A 14,466-nucleotide genomic window follows, 5' to 3' on the forward strand; every position below is an offset into this window, starting at 1 on the left:
CTCTTCTTCTCTCTTCCTCTCTCTTTCTCTTCTCTCTTCCTTTCCCTCTTCTCCTCCTTTCCCTTTCGCTTTGGCTCGCCCTCCCCCTGCCAATTAAACTCACCTTTGTCACTTCACCCTCCCCCCCCTAATTCCTCAATTCTCTTCTCTCCCTTTTCCGCCTTTTTATCTCACTATCCCTTGCTTGTGTCATTCGGCTTCATCGCCCCCCCCCTCCAAGTTGTTGTTCAGTTCTGCCGTTCGATCCTTTTTGCTTTGCCGTGTTCCTGTCAACTTTCCTACCGGCGGGTCACTTATCCATCATATACAGATCCCAGCCGCAGTATTGGGCTTGATTGACCGTGCAAGTACTTTAGCGCTTGCATATCCGTATATCTTTCGAGCTTGACAGCGCCACGGCCCATTCCGTGTCGTCCCATCGCCTCCTTCCGCCGTCGCGACGTGGATTCGATTTCGCTTTGGCAGTAACCGTCTTGCGTGAATCGTTTCGGGATCCCGTCGCGTTTCGATTCCAGGTGGTTAAGTCTAGTTTGCGCGACCGCCTGCATCTGGATTGTGCGACCTCGCCGTAACACAAGCGCTCGTTGCATCATCGTGTCGCAAAGTGCATGGGAGCATAAAGAGTCAGGATCCGCATCACTCGGTTGTGTCGCGTCTCGGCTTAATCCTGTATCAACATAATGGCCCACACACAGCCATCACCTACGGGGGGTGTGACCCCTCACCATGGCCATCTCGCAGCTCATCCGCAGGTCAATGGTCACCTCCCCTTACAATCCCAGAGCCAGAAGGGCCCGCCCTTGACTACTGCGCAGAAGATTGCTGCTCTGAATGAGCAAGTCTGGCTACAAATCGGTACGTAGATCTATAATGGCATTAATGTTGTAGGGCCACTTGTCTTGGCCGTCGTCTCTGCTGGACCACCGCTAACTGCCTGCCTAAAGGAGCGCTCACTGAATTGATGGGCGACCTTGATGGTGCCATGAATGCTTTCGAACAAGCGCTGCGACACAATCAGTGGTCTATCCCTGCGATGAATGCGATCTCTTGTATATTGCGCACAAAGGAGCAGTTTCCCAAGGCGATTGAGTACCTGCAAAACATCCTTAAGCTGGATCCCACCAGTGGCGAAACATGGGGCAGTCTGGGTACGTATAACCTGTTTAGTGTCTGATCTATCGCTGACTTGCAACCCGATTAGGTCATTGTCATCTGATGATGGACAACTTGCAGGAGGCATACACTTCCTATCAACAGGCGCTCTATCACCTCCGTGATCCAAAGGTCGGTAACCGGTTGAATATTGTTGATCATACGAATAGAAATACTGATGAAAAGCAGGAGCCCAAGTTGTGGTATGGAATTGGTATTCTCTATGATCGCTATGGCTCCCTAGATCACGCCGAAGAAGCCTTCTCCCAAGTCATGCGCATGGCGCCCGATTTCGAAAAGGCCAACGAAATCTACTTCAGGCTGGGCATAATATACAAGCAGCAGCATAAGTTCAACCAGAGTCTGGAGGTATGTATCTTGCAGATGGCGTGCCACTGCCGTGGACTTGTTGATTCCTGTACTAATGAGTAATCTTCAGTGCTTCAAATACATTGTGACAGACCCTCCCCGTCCCTTAACGGAAGAGGATATCTGGTTCCAAATTGGCCACGTTCATGAACAGCAGAAAGATGTAAGTTCGGACAACCATACAGCGAATGATTTGCAGCTAATCCAGCCACAGTTCGATGCCGCGCAGCAAGCCTACAGACGGGTCCTCGACCGGGACCCAAATCACGCCAAGGTCCTGCAACAGCTGGGATGGCTCTACCATCAGCAAAGCAACAACTATGCTAGTCAGGAGAAAGCGATCGAATACTTGGAGAAATCCGTCAGCGCAGGTATGCATCGCACATTTCGTCCACTCGCAATTCGACGCTGACGTAACATTCATTAGACAACACCGATGCCCAGAGTTGGTATCTGTTGGGTCGCTGCTACATGTCTCAAGCCAAGTACCCCAAGGCGTATGAAGCTTATCAACAGGCAGTCTACCGCGACGGACGCAACCCGACTTTCTGGTGCTCCATTGGTGTCCTGTATTATCAGATCAACCAGTACCGTGATGCGCTGGATGCTTATTCCCGTGCGATCCGCTTGAACCCATACATTTCGGAAGTGTGGTACGATCTGGGAACTCTGGTAGGTCACAGTCCTTCAGGTGTCATTAGGGCGAACGCTGACCTCGCCGCTAGTATGAGTCATGCAATAACCAGATTGCGGATGCACTTGATGCCTACGGTCGCGCTGCTGACCTGGATCCGACCAATGTTCACATCAAGGCCCGCTTGCAACTCCTCCAGAGCCAGCTGTCAGGGTCCGGCCAAAGCAACGGCCCGGCTCCTCAGCCCCAGGATGTCCACCCACAAGCGTATCAAGCACCCGGTGTTGGAGCACCTCCGGCGCCTCAATGGGGTGCACCAGCCCCCACCGGTGGTCCACCCCCGCAGGCTCCCGCCCCCCCGAGACAGATTGCTGACTGGAACCGTGGCATCAACGAAGTCCAGTCTCAGGTTCAAGCCCAAGCCGCCAATGGATTTGATCACCGCGATGCTCTCCGTGCTCCCAGCTCCCTTCAGCAACCGAGCCCGCGACAGGAGCCAGGCAGAGTGTTTCCCGATGCCGTGCGTCCTCAGCCGGCCGTTCGCTCTCCCAAGACTACTCTGCCCGGCGGCCCTAACGCTTATGGACCTGGACACACCCTTCCTCAGCTCGCCAACCCTAATGTTCCCGCGTCTGATCGCACTCCTGGTGCCTCTGCAGCTTTCTCTTCCGCAACACGCGGACCATTGCCCCCAGCTCCCGCCGCACCTCCTGCTCCTGGTGCTGCCAATGGTGCACCTACTCCTGGCGGTACTCTGCCTCCTTACCATCGCCCTTTCACTCCACCTACGGAGATCAGGCCCCTTCGTGACGAACGGCCATCCTCGCCTGGCTCCACCTACCCACACCAACAGTACCACCACGGCCCCACCGTGCCACCTAGTGGCACTGGCATTGCAGGTGGCGCACCTCCTCCTGCCTCTGCCATCAGTGCCGCAGAAGCGGCTGCCCGCGAGCGTGAGGATCGTCCTGGCTCTGCTATGAAGCGGGGTAGAGAGTGGGACTCTGAACCTGGTCCTGCCAAGAAAATCGCTAGTGAGGAGAGCCGTGCTCGCCTGGACGAACAGATGACTCGCCGCGTCACTCCTCCCAACCGCATGCCTTCCCCTGGAGAGATGCAGCGCCGTAGCTCCTCGGAGGCCCGTCGTGAGGACCAACGCAGAGTCAATGAAAACTACCACCCATCTGAGGCGGCCCATCACCCTCAAACTTTGCCTTCCATCCAGCACATGCCCCCCCACCCGGCCGGCGGCCCTAGTCTCCCTCCCATGTCCGAAACCCCGGCTACGGTTTCCAATGGTCCCCAGTCTGGCCCGCCGTCTGCCACCGTTCCTGTCAAGGAGGAGCCAGCTCGCAGTGAACAAGCCCCGGCCCACGAGCCCGCGGCACGCAAAATGGATGTGGATGAGAACTACGACGATGATGGCGACGATGAGAAGAGAGCTTCTGCCGCTGTTAAGGGAAGCCCCTCCGCTAGTGCCAACAACAGCAGCAATGGCGTCCTGGCCAGTGGGTCCCAGCCCGCCCAAGCGAAAACCGAGTCTACTCCTGCAGTCTAGAGCTCGGTGATGTGATGTCCTTTGCATGCATGCCCCTCCAGGGTGTATTGACTGCTGTAACATGACGCCCAAATCAAGAACCAGTGTTCGCAACGATTAATTCTACTATGAGACGCCTCTCTACCCTCGTTACCCTTCCTTTTCCCCCTTTCCTTGGTTTCGTCTATATATCTTTTCTTCAATCTTCTTTGGCCACTCTGTTCGCCCGCTGTTTTATCACGAGAGCTTGTTTGTATTGTAGTCTTGGCAACTCATGGGACGGTTATTTATGGTCATCGGTTTCTGTATTGAGTGTCTACTATTTTAGCCCTTAAGTAACGCATTCTCCGTTCAAACATACTAGTCATTCTATAGGGTCCTTGATTGCAGCGGGTGCCAATTGAGGCAAACTCAAGTCGATTGTGTAAGAGGAGGATAGTCAGTGTAGAAAGGCCTGTACAACACCACAGCAATACAGCAAGTGGTAAGAAAGAAGCTGAGATTCGAATCGTAACACTACAACGTGCCAAGCCTCACCCTATGCATTTCAAGCGTGGAGAACTACTAATATTGGGGAAGCAATTGGGGCTGAAAAAGAGTGCGAGGTGGTATGGATGTCCTAAGCGTGCGACCGTGTGGCCCACTAGAGCATGTTCCGTTGCAAAAGGATGGGGGGAGATGACACATCTGGGTAGATCATGGCCGAGCATGCAAAGTTTCTTAGGGAGAAAACCCGAAGAGGAAAGAAAGGGGAAGGACTCGGGAGGGAGGGGGGGCAAAAGGTCCCACCGACTGGAGACACATGGACGAGAATTTGACTGGGATGAGAAAAAGTGGTTTGTGTGTCAGTGAATTCTCCATTCATGTTTGGCGGTGGGAGCGAACTCTGAGTTTGGTTGCCAGTATGTTTCTGCCTGAGGCAGGAGGAAGCCGGGCCCATCCATCGCTTAACCCCATCCGGAAGCCGACGCCAAGAGTTCGCTTAGATCAGCCCACAATTCGTTAAGCGTGCAAAATACGACTTCCGCCAAATTCAGAGATAGACACTCTCACTCACCACTTCGACGACTAACGACAACAGGGTCAAGATGTAAGTCGCCCTCACCGGTGATATATGCACGTTCAATTCGAAAGGAACCAAATCGCTGATGGATTTTTAATTTTCAGGAGTCACCGGAAGTACGAAGCGCCTCGGCACGGTTCGTCAACCTCTTGCTTTTCACCACTCGCTCGACATCGGGATATGAAGTTTTTTGCGTGGACTGGGTACTGACACAGGTCGCTACAGGCTCCCTCGCCTACTTGCCTCGCAAGCGCGCCGCCAGACACCGTGGAAAGGTCAAGAGGTCAGTCTTTCGAGGATGGAAAAGTTTTTATGCAATCGCGATCTGGGAGGCAGTATACTGAAAATTTTTTTCTTTGCGACAGCTTCCCCAAGGATGACCCCAAGAAGCCCGTCCACTTGACCGCCTCCATGGGTTACAAGGCCGGTATGACCACTGTTGTCCGTGACCTCGACCGCCCCGGTGCCAAGATGCACAAAAAGGAGATTGTTGAGGCTGCTACTGTTATCGAGACTCCTCCTGTACGTGAACCGACCCCGACTATCAGGAGGAAGACATTTTTCCAGGGCCCTGCTGGGGCGACCGCTCCCCCGATTCGAGCCACCACTTACATGTTTCTCATCTCTAGCTTGTCGCTGTCGGTGTTGTCGGTTACATCGAGACTCCCCGTGGTCTCCGCTCTCTCACCACCGTCTGGGCTGAGCACTTGAGCGACGATGTCAAGCGTCGCTTCTACAAGAACTGGTACAAGAGCAAGAAGAAGGCTTTCACCAAGTACACCAAGAAGCACGCCGAGGAGAGCGGTGCCTCCATCACCCGCGAGCTCGAGCGCGTCAAGAAGTACTGCACTGTCGTCCGTGTCCTCGCCCACACTCAGATCCGCAAGACCCCTCTCAAGCAGAAGAAGGCCCACCTTATGGAGATTCAGGTCAACGGTGGCTCCGTTGCCGACAAGGTTGACTTCGCCCGCAACCTGTTCGAGAAGCCCATTGAGATCGACAGCATCTTCGAGAAGGACGAGATGATCGATGTCATTGCCGTCACCAAGGGTCACGGTTTCCAGGGTGTCACCAGCCGTTGGGGCACCAAGAAGCTTCCCCGTAAGACTCACAAGGGTCTGCGTAAGGTCGCTTGTATCGGTGCCTGGCACCCTAGCCACGTCCAGTGGACTGTTGCCCGTGCCGGTCAGATGGGTTACCACCACCGTACCTCTTGCAACCACAAGGTCTTCCGTGTTGGCAAGGGCTCCGATGAGGGTAACGCCTCCACCGAGTTCGATATCTCCAAGAAGCAGATCACTCCGTAAGTCGCCCTGTGTCCTCTGGTTTCCGCTAGCAGCCGCGCTAATCCATCGCCCACAGTCTTGGTGGTTTCGTCCGCTACGGTGAGGTCAAGAACGACTTCCTTCTCCTCAAGGGTTCCGTCCCTGGTGTCAAGAAGCGTGTCATGACCCTCCGTAAGACCCTCTACCCCCAGACCAACCGCCGTGCCACCGAGAAGGTCGAGCTCAAGTGGATCGACACCTCGTCCAAGTTCGGACACGGTGCTTTCCAGACCGCCGAGGAGAAGCGCGCCTTCCTGGGTACCCTCAAGAAGGACCTCGCTACCTCTGCTTAGGGTGTTTAGGGACATTTCGGGTTGGAGTAGTGCGAATTATATTTTCCTTCAATAAAAAGCGAATACCTTTCAAGTCTGCTCCCCTGACTGGAAAGTTAGTCCGGCCTTTCCCCCTGGTCTAGTTTACGTAGTCGGACGTCAACGTTATGAGAAGTTAATTTATGCCCCAAATTAATCGAATCATGCGTGTTCTGTAGTGTAGAAAATGAGAACTGTAGTATCGATCACTACCATGGCTGAACAGGAATCAGCCAGCATATTTGATGCATAGTGCACGGTTGGTTTGTGCGTGAAAAAAAGCTTGCCATCCACATGAACAAGCCTTCCACCCCAAGATCCCGAAACTTGAAACTTGTCTACACCGGACTAGTACCGTACCACATACACCTCAGTACCTTCTAGAAACCCATCTCGAACTTAGTCTTCATTGTCTTCTCCAAAGAAACCCCCCATCCTTCCTGGGGCTAGTCGATCAGATGATGAGCGTCCCTCTACGACGGTGGCCGCCCAGCGGGCGCGGCAATTGCGTCATTGATCGTATCTCGCGTTGGGCTTCATCACTTTCTTCTTCTCCCGCCTTGCCCACTGTTCACTCCTCTTCTCCCCACCAACAGCCCACTCAACTGTGCATACCATTTCGACCCCGAACCTCTCTATACCATCACCAGTGCATACCTCGATCCGTCCACCGTCCAACAACCACCCTTGTTCTACTATCAAGAAACCCCGCCCGGATCGCCACCCCAACCCCAACAACCACCAAACTCACCACCACCACAACCCGCACCATGTCCTCTGACGACGCCTACATGTCCTTCCTCAACAAAGCCAACGCCGACCTCGACACCGCCCGAAACAACCAACAAACGAGCAGCAGCGGTGGTGGTGCCGCGCGCACCGAAACCATACACACGGGCGTCAGCATCCCCGGCCCACTCGCCTCCGTGGACGCATTCTACATCTCCGAAACCGACGAGCCCTTCGAGCCGGTCGCGCTGAAATGGGACGGCGCCCATCGGGGCGTGTGGCCTGATGCTTGTACGTTCGACTCCATCCCCCCTCCTCTCTTGCAAGCAAAACCATCAAAAAGGAAGGCCTCAACTAATAATATGACACATCAACAGCAAACTTCTCCAACCTCATCTCCGAAACCGACGACCTCGCCTCCGCCATCGAGACCCTCTCCCCGGCGTCCTTCGACCCCAAGAACCAGTACGCCTCGGCCCTGCGCGCGGTGCGCGCGGCGGCCGCCAGCCAGGCGTCCGGCGTGGAGGAGGCGGACGTCGACGTCAAGGTCTACCGGGTTGAGGTCGGGAGCGCGCGGGTGGAGTATTATGTGGTGGCTTTGCAGGCGGAGGGGGGCTTGCTTGTGGGGTTGAGGGCTAAGGCGATTGAGTCTTAAGGTTTTAAAGGTTGTCGTGTGTGGAGTGAAGGGGGGTGTGAGTTGTGTATATTGTTCTTATGAGGTAATGAAATCGTTGTTCTTTTGGCTTATTCTTAGAGGAAAAGGGGGGGGGGTTGGTGTACTGGGGGGATTGATTGGATTGGGCAGTATTTTGTAGCATCTCTAGGGAATATTTAGGCCTAAGTGTAGATGTAGGAAGATTGGTGGGTGTGCTGCTTAGGTATTGGGTTTTTGAAGGTAGAAAGTGTTAGTATCTATTGAGCTTATGTTTATATACCTATGCTGTTGCAGTTGGCGATTTTTGGGTGGGAGCGGTTGATTGGTTTTGTCGAAAAGGAAAAGTTGTGGATGTGTGTATATAGCCCTGTGTTGTGAACTGAGCTTCGGCTGCATATAAGCTCCGGTTGATTTCACAGTGACTGAATCACGGGTGATATCTTGGTGACCAAGTGGTCATCCCCATTAAATAGTGAACACACTGCTCAGATCGTGGTTGTAAGTTGCTAGCCGGGACACACAGGATGCCTTTTTATATATCGCCGGAGTCATGCAGTGAGCAAACACGTATCAGCCCGGATGGAAGAGACATAGTCACTTAGTTCCTGTAATCTCACAAGCACCTTTATGCTAAAACAATCAATAGCCATCTGCCTCAATATATATCTCGAGTTACCCGTACAAAAATGTGCCTCAGCCTAAGCATACTTTATGAGCGGCTGTAAAACTATCTAAGCCCGTTGTCGTGAATGTCACTCCAAGGTATAAGACTGAGCACTGACCGATCAGTTATATATATCGTTCTCAACCGGAAAAGAAGGTTTCTAGACCCTTCCCTGAGTTGTCTTAAAGGGTGTTCTCATGTTCAATTTGGTCATGGCTTAGGTCAATGGTTCGTTCGGTGGGGTAAAAGGCAAAGGATGCGCGGAACGCCCTCCCTCAGGTGATTGACCGATATTCCTGGATCATCAATCAGCCTTTCACCTCATCTGTCATTGTGGGATATGATCTATCCAAGACCTGCGAATTAAGCATCAGGGCTTCGTCATCGCAGGATTGGAACTAGTTGTTGAAACTGTAGATCTTCGATGTGGTAAACTCTGTATTGTTCTGGAAAAGGATGGTCTATTGATCTTGATCCGGTGGTTAGTTAAGGTTTGTTGAAGATGGTCTTAGTCATGGTGCATTGGGCGGGACGAACTGCTGGCCTACACTAACTAGTTACCACTCAGTAGGCACTACGGTAATCTATGCCCAGTGCTGAGCGTGAATGGGGGATGACCGGCCCTACAAGTTTGAGATGAAGCATGTCAAGCAGTTTCTTGCCCTTGATTTTGGCACACCCCGAACAGTATTGTGAGTTGACTAGCACGATCCACCAGCCACTCGATATATTTTGGGGAACGACAGAACGACATTTAATCTCAGGGGGAAGCAGGCGAGCAGTGCGCCAATAGGGTTGCCGTTGTCTGTGCGTGATCTCTAGCTGCCTTCTGGATCACAGCTAGAATAGGGGAGGCTAACTGAGTTACGGCCTACAGGGGACTCGGGGGACTACAAGGTTACAGGTTACGGGACCTTGGCCGATGCGGGTGAGAGGACCAAGTAACTTATTGAGTATGTGTATGGTAACGAAGAAAGTTACTGAGACCAAGGATGTACTGCTCCAGGAGATGGAGATGGGTAGACTCGGTCGCTGTTTTATACTCATACAATTGTATAGACAGGACTAGTTCTCCCCTGACAAGGCAACAATGGTGAATGGGTGAATGGAATGTGGTTGTTGCCGTCGAAGAATAGGAATGCTAGAATTTTCCAAGTTGTGGGTGTTGTTTTCTCTCCTGGTGCAGTGTGCACGGTATGATACGGTAAGAAAGATTGACGCTAGTGGGATTTCCCCTACACAGACTGCTTACGGAGTACTAGTGGCCGTTCCAACCTGGCCCGGCGATACTTAAAACAGACTAGTAGTTCCGGCCCACCCCAAGCAGATCTCCAGATTCCATGGATCCAAGGCCGTCATTCCCTACTCGCGCCGGCAACCAGATTCTTTCTCTACATTCACCTCCTTGTTGTTGCTATTGTCACTTTTTGGTTATCCAAGGTCTGGTCGGTTCAAACATAGGTGCAAGGAAGAAAGAAGAAGTACTGCCTCGTTCAGGTACAGTTCATGCTGCTATTGCTGGCTACTGCTGCTACTACTGCTGCTGCTGCTGCTGCTTGTCAAACTAGGGCAATGAGGCTGCACGCTAGCCATGCACAAGTGGTTCTCCATCACATGGTTCCTGGCAGCAGAGTTGATCAGATCCAGGTATAACTCTTCGATGCTCGACTCTCATGCAGGCGCCACTGGCTGGGCTCATAGTTACTTTTTCTTGATTCTTTTCTGTTCTTTTTTTTTTTTTTTTTTTTTTTTTACACAAGCGTCGCAAGCAACCTAACATCTGTCCGATAGGCTCCACTGCAGGGCCCAATGGGTACACAGGGTTCAGGATTGAAGCATTCTTCGGCCAAGAGAGAGAACTGTTGTCCCTTGATCAGCGGATGCCTGCACTTTCATCATGTTCTGTGTTTGGATCAAACTCTTCTCTCGGGCAGTCAAGTCAATCTGCAGTGTCTGCCTGTATGTACTGTACCTGCAGTGCCAGGGTTCCGTAATAGTAGTTGACCATCTATGTAACCATTGTCATCTATCGCATGGAAAGAATTTGGGAAACGGAGGAAAAGGCGAAACCAGAAAAATAGGCTCTGGAAGTCGGTGCAGCCAGGCCTGAATTGACCTTGATCTCTCTGTATCCTTGCTCTTGTCCTCTTCTTACTCTCTTCCTCTTCTTCTTCTTCTTGACTCCATTGCAGTCTTTTACTCATCGCGCTTTTTCAACACCCCCTTTGGGCGACGGGCCGCATTGCTTCCAACCAACCTCCATTCGCGCCCTCTCTCCCTGTACCATTCTTTTGCATTTCCCCTCCATCGCTCGCTTCCCTTCTCTTTCTTTCCTTTCCACACTGTCTGCGCGCGACAGTCCTCGCTCAACCCTTCTTTAACATCACCCACCTCTAGACTGGGTGAGCCTGCCAATCCTTTTCCAGCGCGCGCGTATCTTCATGTCGGCGCAGCCACTGGGGCCTTGTCTGTGAGCATTGAGTGCACTGTTTCGTCTGGATTGGTTTCAGTCTCTTTTACAATTCATCACGCGTCAACTGTCCCTCTTTACGTCGCCCTTGCCTCGACTACAGTCATTACCGCGTAACCTATCATCAATTCAACCACGGTGGACAACAGTGTCGAGAAGGTTGCTTCGTGATTTATGGAGATCTAGTGTCTGCTGCGAGTGCGGGACCATAACACAAGCGAGGCTGTTCTCCAGTCAACAAGCCTGCAGATCCCATTCACCCCAAGTCGACCGGTTCAGGAAACAACAGGCCCGACGGTGGATCAACAGACCAGCGTCAGATCTTGTGCTTGCGGGTGACAGTGAATCAATAGCAACTGAGAACGGCACGGAATTGTTGCTGGGATTGGGACGGAAACGCCATATCGCACCAATATGTCCTTTAAATCTACGGGACGTGGAACTCCTCACATCCGGCTCAACTCAGGACGTCAAGACCCCTTCGCCGACTCCGATGATCGCTATGGGTCGGTGCCACACCCGCATATTGGACGGGCGCTGACGCCAGGGATGGTACAGTCGCCGTCGGATGGCACGTTGCAAACGACGATGTGGGGGTCGCCGACACCGCAGGAGTCGACCGAGTTCCTGATCCCGCCGCGGCCGTACCGCGGCCACCGGGAGGAGATGGATAGCATGCGGTCGACGGAGCTGTCGACCCGGTCGTCGCGGCGCACGAGCTGGAGCTCCGAGGGTGCCGTCAGCGCGGACACCCGCGGGTATGTGTATACCCCGTTCGAAGATCTACGGTCCCCGTCACGCGCAGGAAGCGATGAGGTGGATGTGAACACGCAGACGGTGTCGGAGAAGTACAACATCATGCCCATGGAGGGACTGCTGCTTTTCCCCGAGGATGTTGAAAAGGATGACTACCTGCACGAGCCGAACCCTAACGACGATCAAGAGTGCGACATATGGAACAGGCGCGGGATTGCAAATGTTGGGGGTTTGATCCTGATCACTATAGGCTTCTTGGTGTTGTTTATCGGCTACCCTGTCATGTATGGATGCAATCTAGTTTGATCGGGGGAGGGAGAACGGGGTTGCCGGGGGGGGGGAAGACAACCACCCCCCTCTTTCCTCTTCTCCCTCCCCGGATCTTTTGTTTTGTTTTGTACGGAGAATGAATGCTGATTACCTTTTCTTCTTTCCAGGTCGGCGGTAGAGAGCTTCAGAAAACCGTCAAGACCATCATGTCATGAAACTGATCCCTTGTGTCTCGATGTCGGCCAGCAGCCCATGCTGGCCAATATTCGGACCGGCTTGATAGACCCGGAAACGCCAAAGTCAGCCATGAGCAAGACAACGGCGGATGGCAAGGAATGGCAGTTAGTGGTAAGGATGCGGCTTGCTTCCCAAAAGGGGATGGAATCAGCCAGCATACCGCGGGCTTGGTCTCTGGAATTGTGGCTGATTTTTTGCAATGCAGTTTTCGGATGAATTCAACACTCCGGGCCGAACATTCTACGATGATGACGATGCCTACTTTCAAGCAGTTGACCTGTGGTATGGTGTCACGCAGGACTTGGAGGTACGCTTTTGTTTGCCTGCCGTGGAACCTCATCGTGGTAACTAACGTCGCGCACAGTGGTATGACCCGGATGCAGTAACAACACGAGATGGAAACCTTGAGATTCGGTTTGACGCTTTCGCCAATCACAATGTCTCTTATCGGTCGGGTATGATGCAAAGCTGGAACAAGTTGTGCTTCTCCGGTGGTCGCTTAGAGGCGAGTATCTCACTTCCCGGCTCCGGTGATGTATCTGGTTTCTGGCCAGGCTTTTGGGCCATGGGGAATCTAGGTCGACCTGGTTATGCTGCCACAACTGAAGGCATGTGGCCGTATAGCTACCACGACGAATGCGACGCCGGCATCACCCCCAACCAAAGCTCCCCGGACGGTATCAACTTCCTTCCGGGGATGCGCCTCCCTGCATGCACGTGCGCTGGCGCGGATCATCCTTCCCCAGGGAAATCGCGTGGCGCACCTGAGATTGACGTGCTCGAAGCTAATGTCATTGCCTTGAATGGTGATCAGAACGCTTATATCGGCTCCGTGTCGCAGAGTCTGCAGATGGCGCCGTTCGATATTTGGTATATGCCTGATTATGGTGAGTTCGCTCCGTGTTCTTCTCCCTATCTCTCTGACCGGGTCGCAGATTTCACCGCTGTCTATGATCCGAGTATTACAGAGATCAACTCTTACCGCGGAGGCCCGTATCAGCAGGCTATGTCGGGCCTCACCAACCTCAACAACAACTGGTACAACGGCTCGGAATACCAGGTTTACGCCTTTGAATACACCCCCGGTGCTACAGGCGATATCACCTGGTTTGTCGGCCAGGACAAGACTTGGACTCTGGATGGTCGCGCCATTGGACCTAATGGAAACGTCGGCCAAAGACTGATCCCCGTTGAGCCGTTGTCAATCGTCATGAACCTGGGCATGGCCTGGAATTTTGCCCCGATCAACGAGAGCATCAAGAGCTACCTGCCTGGGTACATGCGATTCGACTATATTCGGATATACCAGGACCCCGAGCACACCAGCGTCACCTGTGATCCACCGGGCTACGAGACCACGGACTACATTGCCAGGCATCCGGAGGCTTACCATAATGTAAACAAAACTACTTGGTATGATTTCCCACCTTCTTTCAGTCATTTTTCATGTATACTGACATCTCTCAGGGACGGCGCTGGTTATGAATGGCCCCAAAACACCTTGATGCATGGGTGTTAGACGGTTTTCTCTCACTCGCCACGAACTTTCAGAGTAATACGATCAACTACCAGCCCTCACAAAGCCCGCCGTGTCGACCTGGCTGGCCATTTGGCCACGCGGACGAAAAGGTTCAGATATCAGCGGCACTTCGATGAGGGCGTCATTAGTCATTTTTTAGCGGCATTGTTGTTTTTTTATGGCGTTCCGAGGGGAGACGCGTGTATCTGTGTGGTATAGGTTCTGGGTGGGTCGTTGCGCCTTTATTCTATTTGCATCTTTCTTCTTAGAGATACTTCCGATGTACTTTTCTCCTTTCTTTCGATTTCACCCCCTCTCGCAGTTGACTTTTCCCTCATTCACATTTTCTGTCATCTAATCAATCTCGCATGCTGGCATACTTCTGCTGATTGATTTTCTGCCTTGTTTATCTTGGTTTGTGTGAGTGGAGATATGACTTTTTATTATTATTTAGGGTCTTATTCGAGGTGGGGATGGATAGACTCAATGGGACGGATGTTGAGAGCTGTTGAGTGCCAACCGCAAGGCAAATACCTTTTTTTAAAGACCATAGCGTAGTATGAATTAGACTACTACTACTGAGGAGTTACCGGATATGGGTGTCTGCGAGAGTATGGATTTTTCCTTTTCACGTGAGGTGTGAATCTAAGAAGGAGGTCACAACATGGGTTCTCTCAATAGGTGCTAGAGAGCCTTTTTCCCAGCACTGATGTATGCTACAGATATTGCTTTCCTTTCAACAACAGAGTCCACGAGGTTCTTCTTCGCCCTTGAG

The 14,466-nt window shown here is 52.5% G+C and overlaps 4 protein-coding genes across 4 annotated transcripts; all 4 read left to right on the top strand.

Moving 5' to 3' along the window:
• Nucleotides 1-680: 680 nt before the first annotated feature.
• Nucleotides 681-3,713, top strand: cyc8 (putative transcriptional corepressor Cyc8; the record flags this gene model as incomplete). The annotated part of the gene is made up of 8 exons (XM_040941868.1): nucleotides 681-855; nucleotides 945-1,148; nucleotides 1,202-1,284; nucleotides 1,342-1,521; nucleotides 1,592-1,684; nucleotides 1,736-1,892; nucleotides 1,949-2,193; nucleotides 2,247-3,713. The coding sequence occupies 8 exons, from the start codon at nucleotides 681-683 to the stop codon at nucleotides 3,711-3,713; spliced, it is 2,604 nt and encodes an 867-aa protein (XP_040795575.1).
• A 1,047-nt stretch (nucleotides 3,714-4,760) lies between these two features.
• Nucleotides 4,761-6,446, top strand: rpL3 (60S ribosomal protein uL3). Its single transcript, XM_040946017.1, has 6 exons — nucleotides 4,761-4,782; nucleotides 4,860-4,891; nucleotides 4,981-5,038; nucleotides 5,121-5,277; nucleotides 5,385-6,058; nucleotides 6,118-6,446. Coding segments are annotated over exons 1-6 (1,179 nt in total). The 5' UTR covers nucleotides 4,761-4,780; the 3' UTR covers nucleotides 6,374-6,446.
• A 715-nt stretch (nucleotides 6,447-7,161) lies between these two features.
• BO72DRAFT_501804 (uncharacterized protein) lies at nucleotides 7,162-7,775 on the top strand (the record flags this gene model as incomplete). The annotated part of the gene is made up of 2 exons (XM_040949013.1): nucleotides 7,162-7,411; nucleotides 7,498-7,775. The coding sequence occupies 2 exons, from the start codon at nucleotides 7,162-7,164 to the stop codon at nucleotides 7,773-7,775; spliced, it is 528 nt and encodes a 175-aa protein (XP_040795577.1).
• Nucleotides 7,776-10,983: 3,208 nt separating this feature from the next.
• Nucleotides 10,984-13,780, top strand: BO72DRAFT_314098 (SKN1/KRE6 family beta-glucan synthesis-associated protein). The gene is made up of 6 exons (XM_040940538.1): nucleotides 10,984-11,949; nucleotides 12,103-12,283; nucleotides 12,378-12,479; nucleotides 12,537-13,059; nucleotides 13,108-13,585; nucleotides 13,640-13,780. The coding sequence occupies exons 1-6, from the start codon at nucleotides 11,324-11,326 to the stop codon at nucleotides 13,689-13,691; spliced, it is 1,962 nt and encodes a 653-aa protein (XP_040795578.1). The 5' UTR covers nucleotides 10,984-11,323; the 3' UTR covers nucleotides 13,692-13,780.
• The last annotated feature ends 686 nt before the right edge of the window (nucleotides 13,781-14,466 follow it).

Source organism: Aspergillus fijiensis (genome assembly GCF_003184825.1).
Source record: "Aspergillus fijiensis CBS 313.89 unplaced genomic scaffold BO72scaffold_97, whole genome shotgun sequence".
Classification (NCBI taxonomy): domain Eukaryota; kingdom Fungi; phylum Ascomycota; class Eurotiomycetes; order Eurotiales; family Aspergillaceae; genus Aspergillus; species Aspergillus fijiensis.

Excerpts from the sequence above, each read along its gene's own strand:
- BO72DRAFT_314098 (XM_040940538.1), top strand. The coding sequence starts at position 11,324 with ATGTCCTTTAAATCTACGGGACGTGGAACTCCTCACATCCGGCTCAAC. Across the intron at positions 12,284-12,377 it reads GCAAGGAATGGCAGTTAGTG|TTTTCGGATGAATTCAACAC; the intron begins GTAAGGATGCGG and ends TTTGCAATGCAG. Across the intron at positions 13,586-13,639 it reads AATGTAAACAAAACTACTTG|GGACGGCGCTGGTTATGAAT; the intron begins GTATGATTTCCC and ends GACATCTCTCAG.
- rpL3 (XM_040946017.1), top strand. Across the intron at positions 4,892-4,980 it reads GTACGAAGCGCCTCGGCACG|GCTCCCTCGCCTACTTGCCT; the intron begins GTTCGTCAACCT and ends AGGTCGCTACAG. Across the intron at positions 5,039-5,120 it reads CACCGTGGAAAGGTCAAGAG|CTTCCCCAAGGATGACCCCA; the intron begins GTCAGTCTTTCG and ends TCTTTGCGACAG.